The 27158-nt window shown below is 40.5% G+C and overlaps 1 protein-coding gene across 1 annotated transcript; it reads left to right on the top strand.

The window, feature by feature from the left end:
- The first annotated feature begins 14 nt into the window (after window positions 1–14).
- On the top strand, window positions 15–25735 carry TTLL1 (TTL family tubulin polyglutamylase complex subunit L1). The gene is made up of 10 exons (XM_072329391.1): window positions 15–106; window positions 6078–6210; window positions 8808–9016; window positions 9588–9768; window positions 10829–10963; window positions 11123–11231; window positions 13971–14114; window positions 15798–15884; window positions 16865–17028; window positions 18476–25735. Exons 2-10 carry the CDS (start codon window positions 6098–6100, stop codon window positions 18603–18605), a joined length of 1272 nt encoding a protein of 423 aa, XP_072185492.1. The 5' UTR covers window positions 15–106; window positions 6078–6097; the 3' UTR covers window positions 18606–25735.
- Window positions 25736–27158: the final 1423 nt, after the last annotated feature.

Below are 27158 nucleotides of genomic sequence, written 5' to 3'. Positions count from 1 at the left end.
TGCCGCCAGCGCAACGGAAGTCCCGCCCCTTGCGCGTCCCGGTTGCTAGGGAGCGGCGCCGGAAAGGGACGGGAGGGGATGATGGAGCCGGGCGCGGTCGGCGCAGGTGAGAGCAGAGCTTCTTTCTCTTTGGCGTTTGTCGCGATAGGTTGTGGCTCGTGACCCTTGCTGTGGGATGGTCGGGAGGGGGCTGTCTCCTGAGGATCTCCTTGCAGGCTTGCTCTCGGAGTTCGCCGTGAAGGGCTGGGGCAAAGCCTGCCCCAGTAGTATCTCTGCCTGGTGTTTGTTGACAAGAAGAAGCGGGAGCACAATGGACTGTGGCTCTCAGGAGGAGAGAAACCGCAGAGGTACTGACTTTGTAACAACTGTACATCTCAACATCCAGTCCTGGAAGCTTGAAGACCCTTTGAATGCCAGTCCACTGTCCTAGCTGCAGAAAGTGTATTCATTATGTCGTTAGCAAAGATGAGTAATTAATGCATTTTGAAGTTTGACTTTTTGATGAGAAATTGTACACGGGAGGGAAAGTAGATGATGTTATATGTGAGTGTGCTTTTGGCTCAGACATTTGCTTCTGAATCAGCACTTTTCTGTAGCGTATTTCTGTGAAGGATAACGATGAGAAGTCAACAGGCTGCAGTTTTTTTTATAAGGAAGTTGTGGAACCAACTGCAGGAGGACTAAATAGCTATATTGAAACTGATTATGAGGGCTGACTTTACCAATATTAACTGGTAACTCACATTACTGCTGTCAGAAGAGTTTCAGCTTCTCCCTCGGAGAAGCAGCAGTTGCAGGTACTTGGCTTGTTCTTTTGTTGTGCATTTCCATCTTCTAGACTTTGCTGTTTTTCTTGAGCAAAAAGGGCAATGATGTAACACAGTGCATGAGGTTGGATGTAAGTAACTGAACGAGACAAATGTGGATAAGCTAATAAATAAACATCTTTATTGACAGTCTGGAAAAGGGGATTAAGTGCACCCTTGTTAAGTTTGCAGATGATGCCAAGTTGAAAGGGAGTGTTGATCTGGCTGGGGGTAGGAAGGCCCTTCAGGGGGAGTGAGGTTCTTAGGAACGGTTGCATTGATCTCCTGCAGCAGTTACAGCACAGGTACCTGGATAGGCTGAATTGATGAGCTCAACTGAATGAGCATCAACAACATCAATGACCAGTTTCTACACTTTGGTCATGACAACCCCATTCAACTCTACAGGCTTGGGGCAAAGTGGTTGGCAAACTGTGTGGCAGAAAAGGATCTGGGAATGCCGGTTGACTGCTGGCTAAACCTGAGGCAACCGTGTGTCCAGGTGACCAAGTAAGCCAATGGCATCCTGGCTTGTATCAGAAACAGTGCAGCCAGCAGGAGCAGGGAAGTAATTGTCCCTCTGTACTCAGCGCTGGTGGGGTGGTATCTGAAGTGCTGTGTTCAGTTTTGGGCCTCTGACTGCAAGAAAGACATCAAGGTTCTGGAATGTGCCCAGAAAAGGACAAAAAAGTCAGTGAGGGGTCTGAAATATATGAGGAGTGGTTGAGGGAATTGTGGTTGTTTGTAGAAGAGGAAGCCCAGGGGAGACCTTATCTCTCTCTGTAGCTCTCTAGACCTCCCTGTAGCAAAGTGGGGTTCAGCCTTTTCTCCCAGGTAACTGCAATAGGACCAGAAGTAATGGACCGGTAACCAGAAGTTACACGAGGGGATTTTCAGCTTGGCTATTAGGAAAAACTTCTTCTCTGAAAGTGTGTTGAGGTATTGGGATAGGTTGCCCACGGATGTGGTTGGCACCCCATTGCTGGAGGTGTTCAAGAAATGTGCAGATGTGGTGGCACTGAGGGACATGGTTTAGTGGGCATGCAAGTGATGAGCTGACAAATGATCTTAGAGGCTGACTTGCGGAATCAAACTCTATAATCCAGAGACTGGTTATAAAGCCACTTCAAGGCTTTCTCAGTGATTCTACGGTTCTGTGACACTGAAATGAGTTCAGAGGAGGGCTGCCAAGGAGACTGGAGCACTTGTCCTATAATGAGAAGCTAGGAGAGCTGTGCTTCTTTGGTCTGGAGAAGAGGCTGCTCTTGCCTTCCTTCCCTTACCTAGTGTGAGGAGGTTTTTGAGGTGACATAGCCAGACTGCGATGGTGAATGATGGGAGGATGGGAAACAATGGGAATAAGCTAAAATGAGAGGTTCAGGCTGAATGTATGGAAAACTATTTTCCCCATAAGTACTGTTGAGCAGTGAAAAAGGGCACCCAGGGCAGCTGTGCTGCCTCTGTCTGTGGGCATTTTCCGAGTGTGACGAGATATAGCTCACTCTCCTTGGCGCAGGCACTGGGCTAGGGAAGTCCTGAGGCCCGTTCAGACCTAACAGCGCTGAAAGGCTGGCGTGGAGTCAGAGATCTAAAGTAAAAAGCGACACCTAGGTGTCAGAAATTGAAATGCAGCTTGTGAGGTCTTAGGTCTGGGAAATTCTGCTCTCCAGTGTTTAATGGTACCGCCGTATCCTCTCACATCAGTGGAAAAGAGGAATCATCGCTATGTGAAATACAGTGAGACAACAAAAAGTTGGTGATGTTACTTTGGTTCTCTCCTTAAGAGAATAGCAAATTATGATTCTTCATGGAATGTGCAGTGCATTTTTCTCGGGTTGTGGGCCAACATCATAAAGTAGGAGGCATTACTTTCAGAGCAGCCCTTGTATTGTGGTTTACAGTTGGTGAGTGAGGTAATCCATGTGAATCACAGAATTATAGGGGTTGGAAGGGACCTCTAGAGATCATCGAGTCCAACCCCCCTGCCAAAGCAGGCTCCCTACACCACGTCGCACAGGTAGGCGTCCAGGCGGGTCTTGAATATCTCCAGAGAAGGAGACTCCACCACCCCCCTGGGCAGCCTGTTCCAGTGCTCCGTCACCCTCACCGTAAAGAAGTTCTTGCGCACATTCGTGCGGAACTTCCTATGCTGGAGTTTCAGCCCATTGCCCCTAGTCCTGTCCCCACGCACTACTGAAAAGAGACCAGCCACGCCACTATAGCTCCCTCACCTCAGGTATTTATAAACCTGGATCAAGTCCCCTCTCAGCCTTCTTTTCTCAAGGCTAAACAGACCCAGTTCCCTAAGTCTCTCCTCGTAGGGGAGATGGTCCAGGCCCTTCACCATCTTTGTGGCCCTCCGCTGGACTCTTTCCAAGAGATCCCTGTCTTTTTTGTACTGGGGAGCCCAGAACTGGACACAATATTCCAGATGAGGCCTCACCAGGGCAGAGTAGAGGGGGAGGATCACCTCCCTTGACCTGCTGGCTACGCTCTTTTTAATGCACCCCAGAATGCCATTGGCCTTTTTGGCTACAAGGGCACACTGCTGGCTCATGGCCAACCTGTTGTCCACCAGGACGCCCAGGTCCCTCTCAGCAGAGCTCCTCTCCAGCAGGTCTTCCCCCAACCTGTACTGGTGTATGCAAATATTTCTACCTAGATGCAAGACTCTACACTTGCTTATGTTAAACCTCATCCGGCTTCTTACTGCCCAGCTCTCCAGCCTGTCCAGGTCTCTCTGAATGGCCGCACAGCCTTCAGGCGTGTCAGCCAATCCTCCCAGCTTCGTGTCATCAGCAAACTTGCTGAGGGTGGCCACTATCCCCTCATCAAGGTCGTTGATGAAGATGTTGAACAAGACTGGACCCAGCACAGACCCCTGGGGGACACCACTAGTCACAGGCCTCCAGCCAGACACCGCACCGCCAATGACAACCCTCTGCACTCTGCCAGTCAGCCAATTCTCGATCCACTTCACCGTCCACTCATCTATCCCATACTTCCTCAGCTTTGTTATAAGGATGTCATGGGGGACCGTATCAAAAGCCTTACTGAAATCAAGGTAGACTACATCTACCGCTCTCCCCCCGTCCACCCAGCTAGTGACATCTTCATAAAAGGCCACCAGGTTGGTCGAGCACGACCTCCCCTTGGTGAACCCATGCTGAGTACTCCTGATAACCTCCTTTTCTCCCAGTTGTCTGGAGATGGCATCCAGCACAAGCTGTTCCATCACCTTCCCTGGGACAGAGGTGAGGCTGACTGGCCTATAATTACCCGGGTCATCCTTCTTGCCCTTTTTGAAGACTGGGGTGACATTGGCCATCCTCCAGTCTTCAGGCACCTCCCCAGTTCTCCAAGACCTTTGAAAAATTACAGAGAGCGGCTTAGCAATAACCTCCGCCAGCTCTCTCAGCACCCGCGGGTGCACCCCATCAGGTCCCATGGATTTATGGACATTAATGTTTCCTAAGCACTCACGGACCACCTCTTCCCTGACTAAAGGGAAATCTCCCATTCCCCAGATTCTCTCATCAACCACCGGGGGCTGGGATTCCTGGGGGAGAGCCCTTTCACTAAAGACAGAGGCAAAGAAGGCGTTCAGTATTTCCGCCTTCTCAGCATCCCCCGTTACCAGAACACCCCCCTCACTTAGTATGGGGCCCACATTCTCCCTAGCCTTCCTTTTGCTGTTAATGTACTTAAAAAACCCTTTTTTATTATCCTTTATCTCCTTAGCTAGATTCAGCTCCAGGTGGGCTTTAGCCTTCCTGGTCGCATCTCGGCAGTCCCTGACTACATTCTTATATTGTTCCCAAGTGGCCAGACCCTTTTTCCACATATCGTGTACTTTCTTCTTTCTGCGGAGCTTGCACATGAGTTCCTTACTCATCCACGCAGGTCTCCTGGCACCTTTTCCTGACTTCTTAGTTACAGGGACGCACCGATCCTGAGCCTGGAAGAGGAGCCGTTTGAATGCTAGCCAGCTCTCACAGGCCCCCTTGCCTTCTAGCACCCTGGCCCACGGGATGGCCCCAAGTAAGTCCCGGAGGAGATCAAAGTTGGCTCTCCTGAAGTCCAGGGTAGCAATCCTACTTTTTGTTTTGCTTCCTCCGCTCAGGATCTCGAACTCCACCATCTCATGGTCGCAATGCTCCTACCCAAAACAAAAAGAGAAAATGTTTATATGTTTCCCTGCTGGAAAGGAGCCCTGTGGAGAAGGATCTGGGTGTCCTGGTGGACAACAGGTAGGTCATGAGCAGTAGTGTAACCTTGTGGCCAAGAAGGCCAATGGCATCCTGAGGTACATAAAAAAGAGCATGGCCAGGAGGTTAAAAGGTGATACTTCCTCTCTACTCTGCTCTTTATGAGGCCATATCTGGAGTCCTGATCTAGTTCTGAGCTTCTCCATTCAGAAAAGGCATGAAACTTCTAGAGAGAGTCCAGAAGAGGGTCACAAATATGATAAGGGGCCTGGAGCATCTCCCAGCTTAGGAAAGACTGAAAGCTCTGGGACTGTTTAGCTTGGACAAGACTGAGAGAGGATCTGATCAATGCTTACAATTCTCTAAAATATGGGAGTCTAATGGATCAGGCCATGCTCTTTTCAGTGGTGCCCAGTGACAGGACAAGGGATGATGGGTACAAACTGGAACATCAGAAGTTCCATCTGAATGTGAGGAAAAGCTTCTTTACTGTGCGGATGATAGAGCACTGGAACAAACTGCCCAGAGAGTCTGTGGGGTCTCCTTCCCTGAAGGTATTCATAACCAGCCCAGCTGCTTTGCCACCTACTGTAGGGAACCTGCTTTAGCAGGGTTTGATCTTGATGATCTCCAGAGGTCTCTTACAACCCCTATGCTTCTGTGATATCAGTCTTGCTTAGAAGTACAAAACTTTCTGTGCTCTATGATTGCATTTGTTTGCTTTTCAGTAAATATTACCTAGTGAGTTTATGCTGATGATTTCTGTCATTGATTTGTTAAGAAAAGACTCGAGCTGCGTGCCCATTCATAAAAATTGAATTGGGTGGGGAAAGATCCTTGTAACTGGTTTTCTTGTTTGAAGCTGTGCAGATGACAAACATAAGCTCTCAGTCTGAACCTAGGATGTTCTTTTCTATGGCTTTTTTTGATTTACTTCTTTATTCATACTTAAGTTAAATTGCTCCCCAGGTGCCGCTTTTCTTCCTATTTGACTTTTCTAGATTGTTTTATTTTTCACCTCGTGTTTTCAACTTCACAGCTTAGCTCTGTTCTTTACTAACAGGTTGATTCCGCTTTGGGATAATGGCAGGAAAAGTGAAGTGGGTAACTGACATAGAAAAATCAGTTCTAATAAACAACTTCGAAAAAAGAGGCTGGATTCAGGTAGCAGAAAATGAGGACTGGAATTTTTATTGGTAAGTACATTAAAATACTGATGTATAAATTGTCGAAGTATTTTAATATCTCACATTAAAAGCGTTGGTAATAGTACAGAATGCGTATTTGGAAATGAAAGATGCATGGTTTAGCTTTAGTGCTGAAGTGCTTTTTTTTGCTGAAGTTCTCCTAAAAGTGTTACATTGTTTCATTGCTTCTATAATGTCATGTGGTTTTTTTTTTTTTATACTGTTGCTGATCTTTTCCTTGGATTTGTATTAGTAAATCCTGGTATCTGTGCAGGCCTGCTATATTCATTAGGATTCATCAGGCCAGAAGGTCCTTTCTGCATGGATCCTTTCCCATCTTTTCTAATGACCTCATTTGCCTTTCTAGTTTCCCAGAGATTTTGTCATGCAGTGGAAAATAATTAACCTAGCAAAGCAGATGATTGCTTCTGTGAATACCCAGTGTAAAAACCTCAGGCCAAAGGCTGTAGTTGCTGACATAGTTTTTGTTTTGTTTTGAAATGTGATACCTGATTTTACTCCAATTTCTTGTATGCAGTAAGCACAATTTTTCCTCTATGATTGGAAGGGATTTTTCACTTGAATAAAATCTTTGAAACATATCTTTCCCTCAAATTTTTGACATACACATGCTTATGTGTGTTCATAACATAAGGAAAATGATCCAAGGTTCAGATATGTGATACAATATTATTTTATCAGTGTCGCAGGGGCCTGCCCTGTTACGAGAGTGCAGATTCCTGTAATAAAAGCACTGAGAACTGCATTTTCCTTCTTGTCCACAGGAAAGATTTACATGCAGACTTATTACTTGAGTACTGAGGATGAATGTAAAATTAAATGTAAAATTAAATCAAGATAATGGATTTCTCTAATACAAGACTAAGAGGGAGTAGGACTCTTGGGTGGTGAGGCACTGGAACAGGTTGCCCAGTGATGTGGTGAATGCCCTGTCCGTGGAGACATTCAAAGTGAGGCTGGATCAGACTCTGGGCAGTGTGATCTGGCTGTGTATGTCCCTGTTCATTGCAGAGGAGTTGGACTAGATGGCCCTTAAAAGTCCCTCCTTTCTGACTCTAAGGATTCTATGATTCTAAGACTAAAATGCTGTCATAGAATGCAATACTCTATGAGGGCTACTCCAGAAGTAATGCCTCCTATTTTATTATGTCAGCCTATGATAGCATAGGCAGATGCTAGTGGTATGGTGGTAGGGACCTTTTCACCAGTATTCCATTACATGTTGTCGCTGTGTGACAGCAGCAGAGGGGCAGTCTGACAGAATGGTGTCTGACATGGAAGTGCGTATGGAACAAAAGTGTGACATTGAATTCCTTCTTGTGGAAAAAAATGGCACCCATTGACATTCACTGATGCTTATGGAGATCAAACAGTGGCTGTGAACACGGTGAGATGGTGAGTGGTGTGTTCAGCAGTAGCAACAAAAACTGTGGGTTGCATTCGCTGGTGTAGGTTGTTACAAGCATGACATGCAGGTTCTTGTTCATCGCTGGCAAAAATGCTGGTGATCTGGACTATGTTGAAAAATAATGTTTTGTTGCAGAGAATTTACGTTATCAGATGGTGTTCTTGTGCTTGTTGTATCTGTTGTACTTTCCATGGAAATAAATAAGAGGCATTTCTTTTGGAGCAACCTACATATTAAGTGGCAGAAAAAGTACCTCTAAGTATACCAAACTGTTTATATCATCCTTTTCAAATATGACAGAATGGCTGTACTGCTGACTATGCAGTGTTAACCACTTATTAAATGGGTAGGAGTGTAGTAATCTGCTTGTGCTTTTAGAATGCAGCTGAGGGGAGGAGTGGGGGAGCAGGACACTCATGGAAACTGCTGTGTGACTGATTTGGTTTTGTTTTGCTTTCTTCCTGAAAGGATAGCAGAGCAGATTGTAAATTTAAGAATATTTCCTGAATGCCATCAGTGTGACACCTCTATTATAGAAAACTCTTTGTGTTTTTGACCCTATTCTGGGAGAAATTAGGTAAACAGCTGATTTGATGGTGTGGTTGCTGTAGCATTCTGCTCTGTCATCTACAGGTGTTCTTAGCAAGATATTTGATTCACTGATTTCAGTTCATATGCTTGAAGCCCTCCAGAAATATAATAGCAAGGTAACCAGTAGTGATAGTTTCATGTTTTTGTTTTTTCTTTTTTAATAAGAGGAAAACAGTTCCAGGGAGAAACGCAATAAATTAGAAAAATACTTCTGTAGCATTTGGATGTGTAGGAGTAACTTGTAAACCCCGCTGAGGGTTGACCTGTCTATCAACGATCCAGAGTCTAGTAGAGACAAGTTTTCCTCTTACTTGCCTCACCAGCTGCCTCGATGTCATTAGTATAGGAACTGATAAAGCATCTGGAAAGATTTTATTTGCTAACAGAGATTCAGAATACGTTAGATTGTCACTGAAGCTAAATATTTTACTATATAGAGCAATGAGAGAAGTGTGAGAGGGAGGAGATGAAGTGACATGACTGTGTAGTGCGTAGGTACCTGCTGGCTTAAACCACAACAGTGACATACACCGTTTCAACTCTGTCCTCCTTAGAGAAATCATCTGCTGTCTGTCTTTGTTTTCAGGATGAGTGTACAAACAATCAGGAATGTTTTCAGCGTGGAAACTGGTTACCGCCTTTCTGATGACCAAATTGTCAACCATTTCCCCAATCACTATGAACTGACCAGAAAAGATTTGATGGTAAAGAATATCAAGCGATATAGGAAAGAACTTGAGAAGGAAGGAAGTCCTCTTGCAGAAAAGGATGAAAATGGAAAATATATTTATTTGGGTATGTGGTTCTCATTATCAATGTTAACTTTGTCTTCTGTGTTGTCGGTATACTGATGGCATTGTAACTTACAGAAACAGAACATCACATTAATGAACATATTCTGATGTACGTTTTACCATTTTCATGCAATGGATTCTGTAAGAAAAACAGTTGCTTGCAAGTTGTACAAGCAACCGAGATTGCCTGTTTCTACCAGTTTCCCTTCAGAGACATAAAACTGATGTATTTCAGTTATCACGTGGAGGTAATTTAGCTGCAGCGTAGCTTGTCTTCCAGTAGGAAAGGAATTCTGCTAGGTTTTCTGAACTTCTAAAGTGTTATGACACTCAAGTGGCTATCTGTGGGCAGGTACTCTGTTAGTAACAGTTAAACAGAGTAAAGTGTACTCTACCCTAAAACTGTTCTGTGTTCTGCAGTCTTTAAGTAAAAACTGTTAACTAAACGAAATAAAAAGCAGCATGTGTTTTATTGGTCACACCAGATTAGAAAAACTATATTAATGAAGATTCCTCTTAGATGTAAGATGTACTGTCCTTAATGGTGCACTCTTTTTTGTTTTCTGGCTCAGATTTTGTTCCAGTAACTTTTATGCTTCCTGCTGATTATAATCTCTTTGTTGAAGAATTCAGAAAGAATCCTTCCAGCACTTGGATTATGAAACCTTGTGGGAAAGCTCAGGGAAAAGGAATATTTCTAATCAATAAACTGTCTCAGATTAAAAAATGGTCTCGAGATAGCAAAACATCCTCGTAAGTATTTAAAAACTAAACCCATCCTTGTACTTTCTGTAATCGCTTGAACCACATCAGCACGCTACTTGTCTGATGCATGGGAAAGGTATTCTGCTGTTATTGTTTTGTCATTGTGTAGATAGTTTTGCAGTAAATCTCAGTTATCTGGCTTAGTCATTCAAACAGGTTTTAATACAGTTTACATTGGTGTGAGAAGATAGAAAGAACAGAATAAAGATAGAAAGAACACAATAACTATTCTCAATAAAAGATGCTTTCAGCGTTTTTGGGATAACATGCGAAAACAAACTGTTCTGCTCTGTAGTGTAAAGTAACAGGAAGCGAAGAAAAAAATCTTTCCCTGAGCAATTTGTATTGTGATTTTATTTAATACATATCGACTCACTTCTTAATTAGTGCAGTGTGCATATATGAGATACATGTGCATATATGAAATAAATCCATTATCTGTTTGGAGCACAAAGGAGTACGCCTAATGTTGGTGGCCTGCTTTCAAACGGACTTAATGGTATAGCAGTGTATACTTTCCTCTGACTGAAAAGAGTTTTGATCGCAAAACTGATGCTGTTTTTTTGCTGTTACAAACTGACTGGCTGAACACCCCTTGAGACGTTTTTTTCTGTTTATCTTGGAATCTGAAGAATGTCACAGTCTGAAAGCTAGCTTTTCACAGTGGTTTGCCTTGGCAAACCAAGCGTAAATACAAACATTCTAGGAATATAAGGCCCTGAATAACGAAGGTAATGTAATACATGCTCTTTGCTTGTCTGTACTGTGACAAGCTCTAGATGTTGTCAAAAGAAAAGACTGGCGTGTTAGAACTGCTTTCTGAGTGGCTCAGTGAGCTGCCCTGCCATGTTCAAAACTGAGTTTTAATGGTTAATTGATATTGGTCTTTAGTTTTGTATTGTAGACTCGCCTTTTGTTGTTGTTGTACATAAGGCCTGCTGCCAAGTGTGTTATTGTTAACCAGTATAACTTTATACATTATTTTGTCAGTAAGATGCAAGATTTCCATCAATTCAAAACTTACGGATTGCTTACTTCTGTGTTACAGGTTTGTATCTCAGTCTTCCAAAGAAGCCTATGTGATTTCTCTCTATATCAATAATCCATTACTAATCGGGGGAAAGAAATTTGACCTTCGTCTGTATGTTTTGGTATCTACGTATCGCCCACTGAGATGTTACATGTAAGATTGCATATGGTTGTGTTTTATTGCAAGAGAATGTTTAATGTAGTCAAAATAATTTTGCCAGTGTTGCATAAAGAAGTTTGATGTGTAAGTATATCCTAGGATGATCTTTTCCTTTTTACTGGGATTTAACGTACTTTATTGACTTTATTTCAGGTATAAACTTGGATTTTGCCGATTTTGCACAGTAAAATATACACCAAGTACAAGTGAATTGGATAACATGTTTGTACATCTTACAAATGTTGCCATTCAGAAACATGGGGTAAGCGTACCAAGTTCTCGGGTGCTATTCTTTAACAAGACTGATTTTCTTAAGCTGTCCCAAAAAATTTGGAATAAGAAGGCTCTGTCGTGTTCTTCATCATCTCGCAATTAAAATGTCTCAACTTGACCTTAAAAGTAAGCTTTAGAAGGCTGCAGATAAAATGCATGCAAGATAAGGCGCTGCAAGTTCTGTAATAGACTGTGATGTCTTTAGTCTTGGTTTGCAGTAGTTGAAAGCAATTTCTTTCCATGTCTCCTGTCATTTAAATGCTAATGTACTCACTTAGCAATTGGTTCTGTGAGCAGTGGAATTAATGAAGCCTGGTTCCCCTGGATCTGTATTTTATAATGGCACTGGAATATCTCCTTCCTGATCTCCCCTTCCCTCTTTCTTGGCCATGCATTTAATTCAGCATTCCTCTTTACAGCACTTGTTTGTCACAGCGGCTTCCAGCATTTTCCTATGATTCCACCCTCTTTTTTCTCTGCAAAACAAAGGCAATGTACATTTGTGGGCTCGTGATAAATGTTTACTTCCTGGCCAGCGAGTGGCTTCCTCTGGAAAGTGTAGAGATAGAATTCTGCCTGCACAACTGTTCCATCCTCTAATTTGCTGTTGATGTTCTTAAAACAAACGTGTGGAAACCTGATAGCTTTGACAGCATTCCACTCTGCCCAAATAAGCTGAAATTCCCCAGTAGGAGGAAGGGCAAGTGGGTTAGAGGTGACATTGGCAGTTGGACGTGTAGTATCACTGCCTAAGCCGTGTTTCTTCAAGGAATCCAGTTGATGATGATTATTGACCTGTTTGCATTTTAGCAGATGACTGTGATTTATAAAACATGCCTCTGTTACGGGAATTTATTGTTTCACTTCCTAATCTTGTGGGTTTCACTTTTTTAAGAGGACTGAAAATCTGTACGTATATGTGACTGTGTGTGTTTGTGTATGCACACGCACATACACTTGCACAAGACAAACATGCCTTGTCTCTTATTGCTTTCTAAGACGTACATTACAGCAGAGCTGTTCTTTAGCTGGTTATTCCTGTAACAAAGGTTTCGACTGTGAATGTCACTTATGACGGAGATCATAAACCAGGGTAAAAGTGAAAAGATGGTATTTGTTGGTACTGCAAATATTTTCTTGCCTAGATGCTGATTTGTGAATTGCTTTTGAGATGCTGTGATTTGACAGGGCACACTGAGAATTAATTGTAGTGAAAGTAGTTCCCATACAGTGTAGAGTATAAGTCACGGTTTTGTTGTCAGCAGCAGAGAAGAGATGAGGCATATGGTGTGCTGCCTCTCCTCTTATCATTCACCCTTTCATCTTCAGTTTAAAACTTGCCTGCAAGTTTGGAGGCAGCTAAGCCGTACAGTTTAGAATAACCTAATTTGAACTGTCAGGTGATTTATCATAATTGATAAGGTCTGGAAAAACTCTTAGGTTCTAGCTCTTCAACTCTAACCTAAACCATACGTGAACTCTGGAGTTCCACTGTGCCTGTACCACACAAGCTATCAGAAAGCATCAATAAATTGAAAAGCTTATAATTCATTATTAGGGAAAGGTTAAAAAAAGGAAAGGAGGTTTAAGTATACTCATTGTAAAGTTTCTGCTAGAAAATATAATTGTCCTTAATTGTTCACTGTGTGTGGAATGCAAGCGAAGCAAAAGGGATTCTTCTACTTCATTGTTTTCAGTTAGCGATATTCCATGTAGCCTGCAATATTCGTCTTTGTTTTGATGTTTTTAATTAAACAGCTGTGGTTGTGCAGAGCTCTGTCCATTTGCAAGCTGTTTTGATTCTGAGTTCTTATTTTGAAATGCGAAGAGGGTTGAAAAGTTGATCTCTGTCCCCTTTCTGGAATCTGGAATCGTAAGACATTTTTTCCTTGGGCCAAGTCCTGAGAGCCATGTTTCAGATCTGTATTTGTCTGTCAAATTTACTGTGGGGAGAAGTTATAGGAAACAAACCAAAACCCCTAAAAACTGATGAGAGGTTTCACTGACCTTGTTTTAGAGGATGAAAGGTTTGATTCTTCTGACCACTTAATCCTACCGTATGCATTCTGTGTTTTCTAATTTAGCAGGTAGACAGTCATTAACTCTTAGAAACACTCTGAGGAGAATCTTCAAAGAGGGACAAAACGTCTATCCTGTGAGCTATTTGGGAACTGAATGTGTCTTTCCATCAGTAAAAAATGCCTTCACTTTGCTTTTGTCTTTCCATTTAAAGAGAATGCGTTGCAGGGCATTGATTGCCTCTGAAGACAAATATAAAGTAACCTCCTTTTTCCCCTGTTCTGTTTCAGTAGCACTTAATGTGTTTCCTAACTTGAAGTACTGAATTACCTAAGAAAAACAATATTTAAAGGTAATTCAGGTGTTATTTCTGTGTCCTCATGATTGCAGCTGTTGTCAGTTGCACTATTAAGAATATATAATAGTTGTCTTTTGAGGAAGCAGACAAGTCCTTTTAAGTTGAGGTGTATTTTTGATTCGTGCTGTGTTATATGATACTTGCAGCTGTAATACAAATGGTCATTTGTGTAGAGGGCAGTTTAAAGCAGAAGACTTTATAAATATGTTAAATAGAGTAAAAACAATTTGCTGAGTTTGTTTTTAAGGCAATATTTGCATGCAGGTAGAAGTGGGCTCTTTGTGTGAATGGAACAAAACTGCTGAGCAACTTCAGAACCTTAAAGACTGAATTAATTCATTAACTCTCCAGGATGATTACAACCATATCCATGGAGGGAAGTGGACAGTGAGTAACTTGCGCCTGTACCTGGAAAGCACCCGTGGAAAGGAAGTGACGAACAAATTATTTGATGAAATTCACTGGATAATCGTGCAGTCACTGAAGGCTGTTGCGGTGAGTACTGTGCCTGGAATGCTACCGGTGACAACTTATGGTTGTAGGATTTTCATAACCATGAAAGAGAGTTTGCCAACAAAAAACCCTGACATTTATTTCCTGCTTTTTGAGTGACAAACCTGATGCATCTGTGCTTGCTGAAGAGCTGAATGAATCTATCTCCTTGAGGGTCCTTTGAATTAATTAATATGATTAGGTGCTGCCCTTGTGAATAGTATTAAGCCCTACCAAGGCCCATGATGTCATGTCAGCAATAATGTGTCAAAGAAAAAATAGCTATGGAGGACAGTTTATCACACAAAATGCTGAAGGGTATTAGCTTGGCAGACTTGCATGGCTTGTTTTCAGCTTTGCTGTATACAAGTCATGTAGTTATCCATGAAATTGTACACTTTTTTTTTTTTTTTTTTAATAGTTTTCTGCTTGATTGACTTTGTAGCTTGGATCATATCCCAGGATTATGTTAAAGAGTGGACCCGTGGTACCATGCCATGGGTCAGCTGGGGTAACCGAAGAGCTTTGTGCTGCCAAGAAGGGCTTGTTCTCAAGTGCATGGTCTTGTCATCTCTCTTGGGCTGTTCCTGGCACCGTTTTAAGTTGAATCAGCTCATTCTTCCAAATGAAAACTACTTATTTTATTGATGGGTTAGTATTCTGCTAGTGTAATAAGCTGAATCACCTCACTGAAGGGTCAGATGAATACCAGAATCAGCACAAGAAATAGGGACAAGGCTGTAAAGCTAGAATCAGTGGGAAGTATAGGGAAACGTGTCTCAGATCAGCCTCTGCTATACAATCATGTTTGAAACCAGATGTGAGAGGAATAGGGATTTAATCCAAACATTAGCAGAACCTTAGGAGAAGAAAGGTTTTGAGAATCTAGAGGACAAAATGTTTTGATCACCTTCAGTACTTCTCTGACTATCAGAGAATGGCAAATGTATTGAGAGATGCTCATTCCTCTCTTCCTGCTTTCACTCCCTTAGGAACTGAAAAGCTTTCATTATTAGTCTAGGGGAAACCATCTCACTAACCTGCTACAAAGGTTTCTTTAAAAGATGTGATGAGGTTTATATAAAAGTCTTGGCATGCATGCTGTAAATCCTCTGCAGAGGCTGGAAAACTGACTCTCCAGAGTGTGTGCTTCTAAGCACAACTTGATCCTTGGGCTCTGTTGGCTTTCAAGATCACAGATGGCTTGAACTAGCTGTAGATTTAAAAAGTATCTGGTAATTGTTTGACCTCAAATTTCTGCAGTGAAGGAAATGTCCACAAATGAGTCTTCTATCTCCGAAGCATAAATAATTCACGATGATGTGAAGCTGTGTTATGTACATTTTAAAATGTCTTGATTTCTCTGGGTATGTGCAGGCTTTCAATATTCTTACTACTATTGCAAAATATGAGAATGCTTTTATTTTAAAACTGGAAATGTGATGGAATCCTAATGCAATTCTGTACTTGGCATTAATGCAGTTAATATTGAAATATTTACCAACAGCTTGAGGAGAAAGAGAGTCCTGAAATTGTTTTTAAGCTTAAATTAATGTTAGCATAATGTCCGTACGTTAGTTACGTTAGCTTGTGTTGTAAATGATTTGTAATCACACGACTTAGAAAGCGTGTCATCAGGTTACTTATGAAATTAATGATTTTAATATGTACTTTTGTCTTTTCTAGCCTGTAATGAATAATGATAAACACTGCTTTGAGTGCTATGGATATGACATTATCATTGATGACAAGCTTAAGCCATGGCTAATCGAGGTAAAGTCACAGAAAATATAGAAAGAACTTCCCACTGATTTTCTTTCACAGTATAAAACCAAGTAGATTTACATGTAGTCATTTCTATTTTGAAGCTTTGTCTTTTGTTCCTCCAGTAAGTGGATTAGGCAAAACATTAGAAAGTAAAATAGACCTTGTGATGACCGAGCTAGCATGTGCTTGTTTTTTTTCTTTCTGTTTCTTTTGTTTTTTTATTTGTTTGTGGCTTCCAGTTTTGTCTTCTAAATCCAGTGCATCCATGTAACTAGACTTCAGAGGCCATCTGAATGCTAGCAGCCCTGTTGAAATCATTAGGATATCTGGAAGGCTTCTTTTTAAAAAAGACTTTAGTATATCAAATTTGGATCTGTATGTTCAATGTAAATTCTATCTAATCATCTTTCTTCTCAATCTTACTGAAGTGAAAGATCAGAGCTGTTTATTGTTGTGGTACTGTTTCCCCATAACAAACGTGGAATGCAAGAGAGATGTTAAACTAACCCCAGTTGCAGCCTTCACTAAAAAAATACGCAATTGAGTGTTTTGAATAGAGACATGGAGCGTGTGTTTCTCCAGCTCACGATTTAACAGGGGAAAACTTGGATTAAGAACATGAATGAAAGCTGTTCAACTAGAATTAACCTACTGATTCCTGTGTGTAACAAGTGTTGGTGTGAACCAGGCACTGAAATTTATGGTTTTGATATCCATAGGAGCTTAGAAACAAAAATTGCTGTCTTGTCTGATTGACCCGGGGTAACTTAGTTTAAAGACAAATCTTCAGGCTGACGCTGCAGACACTTAAAACTAAGTAAAGTTGAAAAAAAATTCCAGTGGGGGATTCCTTTCAACGTGTGAGGAACTGAAAGATGCGCGTTGAGATGCTGATTGCTGATTGCTCAAATAGTACATGTAGTCATCACACACGCTGTTTAGAGAACTATACCACTCCTAAAAAATGATCTCTTTTCTTTTTGTAGGTTAATGCTTCCCCTTCTCTTACTTCCAGTACTGCTAATGATCGCATCTTGAAGTATAATCTTATTAACGACACACTTAATATCGCTGTGCCTAATGGGGAAATTCCAGACTGTAAATGGAATAAGTCTCCACCTAAAGAAGTTCTTGGCAATTACGAAGTCTTGTAAGTTTTAGCATTGTTTTGTATAACTGCATTGTTTTTCGGTCATCTCACTTCTTTTAATGTGCAACGTAGACCAAAGATATAAGACAAACTTTATTCTCCTGCATAGAACAGACACAAGGATACCACTTCATTTTTAGAGGCTCTATTAGCAGCTTTGTAGGTGGGAGTATGTCCTTCATTCTCTGAGGGAATCTTACTTGTCTGATAAACCTCTGCGTGTACTGAGCTTAAAGCAGCTTCTGCGTGTGTAGAGTCTTAGTTGTATTTAATGCAATATATAGACTCTAGTTAAACATATAAAACCTGTATCAAATAGATATTACCTGTATGTTCACAAAAATGATGCTATTTGAGTCTTGTAGATCTTAGATGTTATAATAATAATGTAGTGCCAGATATTTTTTAAATTACCAAATTTAGTATTATTAAAGGGAATAATCAACAGTCGTTTTTACATTGGAGTGTCTGAAGCATTAGTCTAGGATTGATCTTATGCAGAGGAACACTGTTGTAATGACCATATTGATTACAGTTTCACATACTCACTGAGAAAAGGCTCAGTTAGGTTCTCAAACCCTAGTGGTGCCACTGTTTAGTATATCAAGAATGTGGTTATGTACATAGTCCAGTAGTTCGTGCCAATCTTACACTCTTTCTAGATATTAGTAAAGATAATTAAATGTGTTGGCTGGATTATAAATTATCTTCTAGTGTATTTGCAGCTACCATGTAACATTCCTGTACAAGAGTATAACTAAGCATGTATTATGAATGCTGTACAAAATACTGTAGTATTACCTTTTGATAATTGTACATAAGCATCTATAGTCAATGTCTGTTTGTAATCTGCACAGCAACTGAGAGGTAAGTATATACCAAGGCTCTAAGGCTGTAATGGACTCAGATATTTAAAGAACTACTTGCCACTGTGGTTATGTGTTACAAAATGCATGTCATCAAATGCATTTAGTTAAGCACATTGTTGTTTGTTCAGCTCGTGTTTTTCCTACTCACACAGTGTTGCAACAGCGGAGTTTTCTAACACTGCAGTTAGCAACCCTCTGCTTGAAGCAATAGCTCAAGATTGGATTAAGCTGCCAGCATTCTGATGTTCCTGCTTTGCTGTGTAGGAGCAATATTGAGAAGGGCAGAAGTACACATGAAATTTCACAAGCATGAAATTTCACAAACTCTGTAATTGAACCAAAGCTACCAAGCAGTCTGTTTCTTCCACAAACTAGCTGAGGATGTTTCAGTTGATCTGTGTTGTAAACAAGGTGGTGGTATATTACCTTGGATAATAGCTGCATTTCAAACTATGCACTCGTAAACACGTTCATGGAACAGCTTGCATTAAATGTCAGTGCTAAATGTTAAGCAAAATAGAATGTGAAAGAATAGTGAATAGCAGGCTAAGGTGCTGAAAAAATTGTGTCCTCTTTAGATACGATGAAGAGATGGCGCAAAGTGATGGTCCAGATCGTGACTTGCGAAGTCGTTCTGGGCAATCCACTGGAACAAAAGGAAATCGTGGGAGAGATTCAGGAAAGCCTGTACTAACCACCTGGAAATGATGGTTAAGCAGAACAGCTGCCCTGTTGGCAGGACAGCATCACGAGAAAAACGAGTTCATGAATAGGTTTCTCTATTTTGCTGTGTTGTATGAGGGAAACAATCACAGAAAACAAAACAGCCTTTGAAAATAAGTGCAATGAGCACTCCAAATCCAGGATCTTTTTAATACGTGCACTGACTTGCCAATTATAATAATTATACACACGCATGTATATATATTTAAAATGTATAATATATGTAATTAATTTAATACAAGAATATTTGTGCTTGCAATAGTTCTCTGAAAGCAATGAATTCTAAATTCTTAGAAGCATTTCTGTTCAGACCATGGAGAAGCCAGTATTCTCTCTGTGATTATTATGAGGTTTCTTTATAAAGATGACATTTAAAACTACGTGTTCTGATATACAGAGCAACAAGAGTCTCCTATAATTTATTTTCTCTAGTAGCTGGTCTCTACATTCCTGTAATAAAAGAGATGCAGACTATGGGTAAGAGTGGTAGTGGTGAGCATTGATAGTGTCACAATAGTGGTTAAGCTTCTTGCTAGGAAAAGAAAGTAACAAGAGGAAACAACAGTATATGGAGTTGAGGCTATTGTCAATTAAAGTGGCTAATGATTTACAACCAGTCTTAAGTACTTGAAAAGTAAATCTTTACATGCAGGGCTTTTTCTCTGTTTTTTTTGCTTTGGGTTTTTTTTTTTGTTTGTTTCATTTTGTTTTGCCTTTAAATATTTTTGAGCTGCTAATTCTTTAAAAATAGAAAGTTTCATGTAAACAGGGAATGTTTCAGGTAGTTTGCTGATGCATTATTTGGTTAGCCATTAGTTTTTACTGCAAGGTAATTCGTCTTTGGAAAATCAGGCAGAACGTTTATATACTGTAATAAATCTCGTTGCTTGAGAATGGCTCTAAATTGACTGGCTGTAAATCTTTACTTCCACTAGAATTTCTTCATGTATTTACACATGTAAGTACTTCTGTGACTTTTTGTATGTTTTGTATGTACTACCACGAAAATATTGTTGCATGTGATAAGCTATTTCTAGGTCTGATACCAAAAGCTGTGACGATTAGATGCCAAAACCTATAGAGCAAAAGTTAAAAATAGGTATTTTGGTCTTTTAACAGCATAGTATATAAATTAACTAGTTGGGTCTATCAGTGGCTGCTTTCACTTGCATGTCCACCAGTTGCTGAGCTGTAACTTATAATATCATCTTGATGTGCAGCTCTGATAATCTTTTTTTCATCATTTTTTCTCCCTCCTCAGTTGTTCTCCTCCCCCCCCCCCTTTTCTCTTTGGAGAGAAAGACAAAAGGAGGCTTAAAGTTACGAATATCCGTGTACCTGTAATAAACCCTAACCTGGATATCACTAAGGCAGCAATACTCAATTTCACCCTGTCACAGCAAGTGAAATGCTTTTCATCTTTCTGTATGGCAGGGCTGCATGAGTGCATTGTAAACCTAGCCTCTTCCAGTTCCCTTAGACATGATCTGAGATTCATCCTTGCAATAAAGAATGAAATACGTGGACTGAATTGGTCGCTCCAAGTGTAATCTTTATCTTCATTAATCTTGGCTGTTCCATTGAAATAAAGACCAAAGTACAGCTGGTCACTAGACTTAATGAATCTTCTCACTGGCCTTTACACAAAAGCATATTCAACTTGGCTCATGAAGTAAGGTAAAGAAAAAATTAATATTATTGTATGGCAGTGAAGCTCCTTTAAATCCCAGGTCTTGTAGCTGTTAGGTTTGGTGTGTCTCATTCTTTTTGAATTCCTGAGTATGAGTTTTGCTTCAATACTTGAACCTCAGCAAGTAAGCCACTCATAAGTAGATGTGCAGTCAGATATTATGTGTTGTGTTAATGGCGTGATACTTTATGGGCAGACATTTCCTGCTTTAGCCCAAATTGGCCATTGCTACAAAGTATGTAACAAGGTGACAACCTTAGGAAATAATAGGCTGTAGTATTCTGTAGTATGGTTGTATTTCTTGCAGGTATTGCAACGAGGATGTTCAGAGAGAAAGAAAACAGCTTTCTCTCACTTTACTTTCCACTGCTTTTAACTCATTTCTCCAGTAGCCTGGGCAAAAGATGTCACTGTGGTCTTCTTATAACAGTAGCACTTGCAAGTGAGGCTACAAGAGAATGATTACTCTTCCCCTTTATCTTCTTCCTGTTTGTGCAGCCTACACTGATAGGATTCCATAGGGAAGAGGTATATTGAGAAATGCTGATTCTGCTGAAAAAGTTGACCATACAATAGCTTTTTAAGTGTGCAGAAGCATTACATACTAAGCTAGCTGCAGGGCTTGCAGTCTGCCTTTTGGGAAAGCTTAGCATGAAGGTAAGAACAAGTCCAGGTTATTAGCATTTATTGGTGTAGAAGGCTGTAGAGAACTTAGTTGTGATTTCACAGTGAACCAAAGCTGGTTATAATTTCAAAATAGTGCTGTTCTTCCAAACTTGAATGTACGTGGTACTCTGTGTTGGCAATAGTGTCTTTGCTGCTAGTTGATGAGTTGAATCATGGCCTTGAGGACATTGACAAGACATACAGAATAGGAATGACAAGACTTAATATTTTACCAATATTGAATATTCTCATTTAATTGATAGAAGGTTTCTAATGGCTTGGAAAGGGCCAACTCGTTTGAGCTTGCATTCTTATTAATCAGTATAACAGAGCATCCCTTCCAGTCCTGACTTCAGATCAATTGTTATTAAATTAGATCAAATTCTTACTATAGCCTTCAGAAAACACGGATTTCTATCTCATTTCTATTTCATTCACACATTTCAGGAGCAGTATTTTATACAGACAATATTTTTGTAGCCGAGCTATCAATTTGGAACAGGCAAATGCTCCTCTCTGGCCACTTGCAGGAGTGGGAAAGGAGATTTCAAACACCTTATGTGAGGATGAAATATCTGTTAGATAATTCAAAAGATATCATTACTGCCTCAATATCAAAACAGTACCAATTGGAATTACCAATTGGAAGAGGGGAAAAAGCAACAGTTCTGATATGAAACTTTCACTGTGTAGTAATAAAAAACCTAGAATTTAGATTCCAAACATTGATATAGCATTTTACACAGTTGTTGTCTCTAACCAATCTATTGGCAATTTATACTGCAGACACAAACGTGGATTCGATAATGCAGCATTCTTTAAAGAGCAAGAAGTCCAAGAGACTGCAGACGTAGTGACCCTGTCTTCCTGATCTCACCCCATTCTCTTTTTAAACACAATGGACCAGTGATTAGATACAGCAGGCTCTTTTCCAACAGGCTTTTTGTAGAGGTTGAAGTTCGAAGACTTAACTGTGTTATCGCTTTTAATCCATTGCAAAAACTGGGCATGCAAGAGAAGTCTTAGGGAACAAAACTGAAATGACATTAAATACCAGATGATTAATAGCGCCTTTCTCATTATCGGTAACAAGCGAACAAAAAAACAACTGGAAGCAAGCTGGAAGTCTTCCTCTTCTATAAAGAACTTGAAGCCTCCTCCTATAGATAAGTAGAATGTTCTCATGGAAATAAAAAGCAGGAACCTACATTGTTATGTAATATCTGTTTTTCCCTGAAGGATCTGTTGAAAAATACATTGCTGCTTCGCTGGAATTTGAGTAAGGAAAGAACTGTGTTCTGTGGTCGCGTAGAGTTTGCTCTGTGCGTGAAACAACTTGTCTGCAGGCTGTGAGACAGGGGGGTGAGAAGGAAACAAAAGCAGTCCTAGCTTTCAGGGGGATGAGGGTAGAATGCAGACATTGTACCATGAGATGTTCGTGCGAGGCCTAAAAAGGTAAAGGTGAGTATTTGGTGAGGATGAGAAACTGGGAAGGAAAATTTTGTCTCATGTTTGGCAATAAAATCTTGAACTTTTCTCTCCAGTGCTCCCTAACTAAATCTACTGCTGTAGCAGGGCAGAAATAATGCTACAAAGTGGTATGTAAACTGATAACAGCCTATGTGTAGCATGATCTATCAGTTAGAACTGAGGTCATTAGTCAAATGTGTAAACCATATGGGAGGTGTGTCTACTATAGGATTTGAAGGGAGTTAAGTCTGCTGTTAATGTATGTGATATGGGATGTTGAACACTGTGTGGATACCTTCATTTGAACATAAGGTGGTTCTTTTTGCTGGAGCCTGAATTTCCAAAAGAAAAAAGGGTGTTTTACTTCTGAGAGCAGCTAAATGGGTTTAACTATGGGTTCTGAGTAACTAGCTTTGGCCCTAGGCCAATCATACTCAAAGCACATTTGACTGTAGGATAAAGAAATTGTTTTGGTTCTCACTGGAGCAAAATAAATGAGAAATAAAAACCCTCCCGAGTTCTCACTTTGGCTAATGTTCTAACTGGCTAGGCAAAGCTCGAATAAATGGGCTTCTAAGTCTTGCAGCTCATATGCTTAAGTGGTCTCTGCTATAACGGCAGTATTGTATGAAGAATTAAATAGACCGACTCTAAACAACTATGGGAGTTGTTATAATGGCATCAGTGTAGAAGGAGCTTATTGCTGGAATTGAATACTGAGGCTTGCTTCCTGGGCACTAACCTTTCTCCCTATTAATTCTTTGACATGGATGGCATTAATAAGATTCCCACAGAATAGCTTCTTTATGAGGCCTTAGGAACTTAACTAGAATAGAAGAAACAGTATTATCCCTAAAGCTATTTTGTTGCTGTTGGCTTTACAATAGAACTTCTGCCTAAAATGTCCCTGTCCGGATTCACTTCCTGCTGTAAATGCAGCAAAACAATAGACTTTTCACAGAAGATATATAGTGCTGCACTTCAGCTGGAGAATGTGTCAGGCAGAGCTCATTTATCTGTCATCAAGGAAGGAGCTTTATTCTGTCAGTATAAACTGGTGCTGTGTCCAAAGTAGTTACTCTTCAGTTTATATGTGTGGATCTATAACCAGAAGGTAGCTTTCATTTTGCGCCTGCTGTATTAAAATAGCTCACCCAGTCCTTCAGTTCAGCGGGAAGCACACTGTGCCATCTGGTATGTGGGTATCACAATATAACACTGCTGTCCATAGCTGGCTATGCTAACCTCTAGAGTTCCTTAACAAAGAAACAACTTTGTTCCTGTGTTCCTTGCAGAAGATGAATGTGTCGAGCTAAGAAAAGCTGCCTTTGGTCATAATTTTGGTAAAACTTTTGATTATTAAGAGGAAATAGGAAGATAAATGGCTGTCTCAGAAAGACTGTTTTTACTGAATAGTAGGAAGTTGCTTGCGTTACACTTTTGGTTGTTGGTTGCTTTGGTTTTTTTAATGTAATACATGCTAAAAATGCCTTTAAAAGTTTGCTATCAGAGCTGAGGTGAGCTTCAAAAACTCGCCATACTTGGGGTAGTCCACAGCCAGATCTTTTCCAGTTGTTTTGATGACACGATATCCCTATCACTGACAGAGTCCTCTATGCTTTAATTAATCACCGGTTTTGTATCTCCTGAAAAGCATGTCATTCACATTTGAGATAATCATAGGCAACTGTTGTGAAATAGAAAGGTTAGGATAGTGTGAAACTGAGTAAAGACACGAATGTGGGAAACAAGGAGATAATAGAGGGTACTTCAAACGAGCATGTCTTCTGTGAAACGAATTGTGCTCAATGAAAATCGGGCAGTTAAACAGTAAAGTTAATTCATAGAGTGGGATTAAATTTAATATTCTGAAATTCCATGTCATTGATTGGCATGTATGACCACTAATGGGATTTCATTTGGAATCAAAATGTGGTTCGTTTTACTTTGGGTTTTAAACTGTAAGCATGTAGCACTTTTTTAGCTAGAGATAATGATGCTGAAGAGAATGCCAGAATGTTACAGCAAGAGCCAAGAAAGAGCAATCAAATTTGCTCTGAGGGAATCTGAGAGAAAATGTTATTACTTAAAAGGATGCGTGAAATTTCCGAGGACAGCAGAGGACACGAGAAGCACATTTAAAAATAGATGGCGTTAAAAATAAAAATAACCGTGGGATACTCATCTAAAAGGAGGGAGGATTATTTATTTATCTATCTGTCTGTTCCTTTCTTTATTTATCTATTTTCCAAAAGCTTCCTGGCCTGTCCCTTGCGGTCACAACTGCATGCCCACCAGTAGGGCTGTGTAAACTGTTAGCCTTTCGCCTAAGATAAAGGCTGGAGACGGTCTTTCCCAGGAAGTCACAAACTGAAAACATCCAAAGAACAACTTAATATCTATAGGGAAAATAGATATCTGAAAATGCTAAAATCAAGATGAATAATATTATTTTAAAAGTATGATTCACGGGTATCATTAAGTTATTTAAGGCATCGTTATAGTGTCATCATGCTGGGAGGTTGCATGACTAGTGGTAGATATAATTAGACCGTAAATCTGTTTTAATTCACTTCAAGAAAGTAAATAATGCTTGACTATCCCTAAAGATAAAATGTAAATTAGAAATTGAAGAAACAGTATTTTCCCAACCACTGAAGTATTCTTCTCCAAGCAGTTTTCTAAGTGCACGTATGCAGTGCATATGGCCTCGAACCTACATACATATATGTATACATGCGTTACACTGTGCTACCATAAGAAATGAATCATATCGGGCAGCAACACGTGTATTAATTCCAATGCAGACAATTTCTGCTTTCAGATATGGAAGCAATTTACAAGATCAATAGCATTGATCCAAAATGTGACAACTTCGATAATATTTCGCTAACCGTTGCAAATGATACACTTGGAAAAGGGGTAAGCATTTTACAGTTACAAATATATTCTTCCAATTGTCGTTGTTGTTATTATGTGCTTCCTAAAGCGTCTAAGCCATTTTTTCACCTGAATGGAACAACCATGGGAAACGTCCTGTACCCAGAGGACAATATTCAGCTGCTTGAAAATAGTATTCCCTGAAGTGGTGTCTCGAGGATCTTTGGGATCTTAAATTGAAACGTTCAAGTAAATGATCTTGTGGTGAATATTCTTTTTCTAAATAATCTGCCTTTGCTTTTTGTCTTTAAAACGATCATTTTATAGAACTTGTTGGGATGCTGAAGTGAAGAGTTGGAAAGTATGACTGTTATTTCTCAAGCTGTATTAAAGTCTGAATCCTGCTAGTAAGTGCTGTGTAAATTGTTCATTTCTGTTCACCCTCCGTTCCTCAGGAAGGCAGAATCACTGCAAATCCCATGTGAAGATGAATCCCCAGATAGCTGTTGCCTTTACAGTGTGACTGAGGGCTATATTTGTTTTAACTATATATGCGCATATATGTATGTAGATATGTATACAAATATGTGTATACAAATGTATGTGCATATATTTATATGCATACTTATACATAAGTGAAATGTATAAGGCTGCGGGATGACCTCATTGCAGCCTTTCAGTACCTAAAGGGAGCCTATAAACAGGAGGGGAGTCAACTCTTCACAAGGGCAGATAACAGCAGGACAAGGGGAAATGGTTGTAAGTTGAAGGAGGGAAGATTTAGGTTGGATGTCAGGAGGGGGTTAGTGGTGAGGTGCTGGCACAGGCTGCTCAGAGAGGCTGTGGATGCCCAGTACCTGGAGGTGTTCAAGGCCAGGTTGCATGGGACCCTGGGCAGCCTGGTCTACTATTAAATGTGGAGGTTGGTGGCCCTGCCTGTGGCAGGGGGGTTGGAGCTTCATGATCCTTGAGGTCCCTTCCAACCCAAGCCATTCTGTGATTCTGTGTGATTCTATAAGCAATAGAGAGGCTGGGGAAACTCATGCGTGTACACATAACTTGAAGACAGAGGATCTGTTTTCCTTATTTCTGACTTCTTGCAGCCAGACTCAGGGCCTGAATATACACCTCTTGTAGAACTTAGTCACTGACTCCACACCGGTCTAAAATAAGTGTAAATGCTGTTTTTTCACAGCTGTTAGTGCATGTGTGATTGGCAGTGGCTTCCTGCACAGCAAAGTGAACTTAGGGTACAAATCAGTATCCAATCGCTTCTACGTGGAACAGGGTTTTCCCCTGTCCTCCACCAGTTCCAGGCTGAACTTCTGTCCTCTGACAAAGTGGAATGCCCGCTCTTTCATCACAATGTGAACTTGGTTGTGCCAAAGAAGGAGCTACGACTTACCCCAAATTCCTGTTCTTTATTCATTATTTCACCACACGAATGGATGAATGTCTGTTTTGATGCTGAGGCTGAATAAAGTCTAAGTGTTCGGGGAGGGAGGGCTTCCAGCTCTGACAGTGCTTTAGGCAAAACGGAAGCTTGGTTCGTATCCATGCAGAAAGAGGGGTATTTATGATTGTATCTATCAGTTGTAATATGTATCAGCAAGGAGAGCTGGTTCCTGCAAAGCTCCTTCTCATGTTTAATGAGGAAGAACGTGCAAAAAACATGGATGGATCTGCTGGCAGAAATTAGAGGGGAAACAACGCTGAATTTCAAGGTACCCTCCCACAAACCTGGAATGTTAACTGTCAACGTAGGACGGAGAATAAAGGGAGATTTGGGAGGGGAGAAAAACATCACATGTTTGAAAGCTTAACAGCCTGCC

Source organism: Excalfactoria chinensis, chromosome 1, assembly GCF_039878825.1.
Source record: "Excalfactoria chinensis isolate bCotChi1 chromosome 1, bCotChi1.hap2, whole genome shotgun sequence".
In the NCBI taxonomy this organism is placed as follows: Eukaryota; Metazoa; Chordata; class Aves; order Galliformes; family Phasianidae; genus Excalfactoria; species Excalfactoria chinensis.
The sequence above is the reverse complement of the archived record's forward strand: the minus strand, read 5'-3'. Positions and strand labels throughout refer to the sequence as shown.

Coding starts and splice junctions, on each gene's coding strand:
- TTLL1 (XM_072329391.1), top strand. CDS start 6,098: ATGGCAGGAAAAGTGAAGTGGGTAACTGACATAGAAAAATCAGTTCTA. Junction 11,232..13,970: donor TTGCCATTCAGAAACATGGG/GTAAGCGTACCA, acceptor TTAACTCTCCAG/GATGATTACAACCATATCCA. Junction 14,115..15,797: donor AGTCACTGAAGGCTGTTGCG/GTGAGTACTGTG, acceptor TGTCTTTTCTAG/CCTGTAATGAATAATGATAA.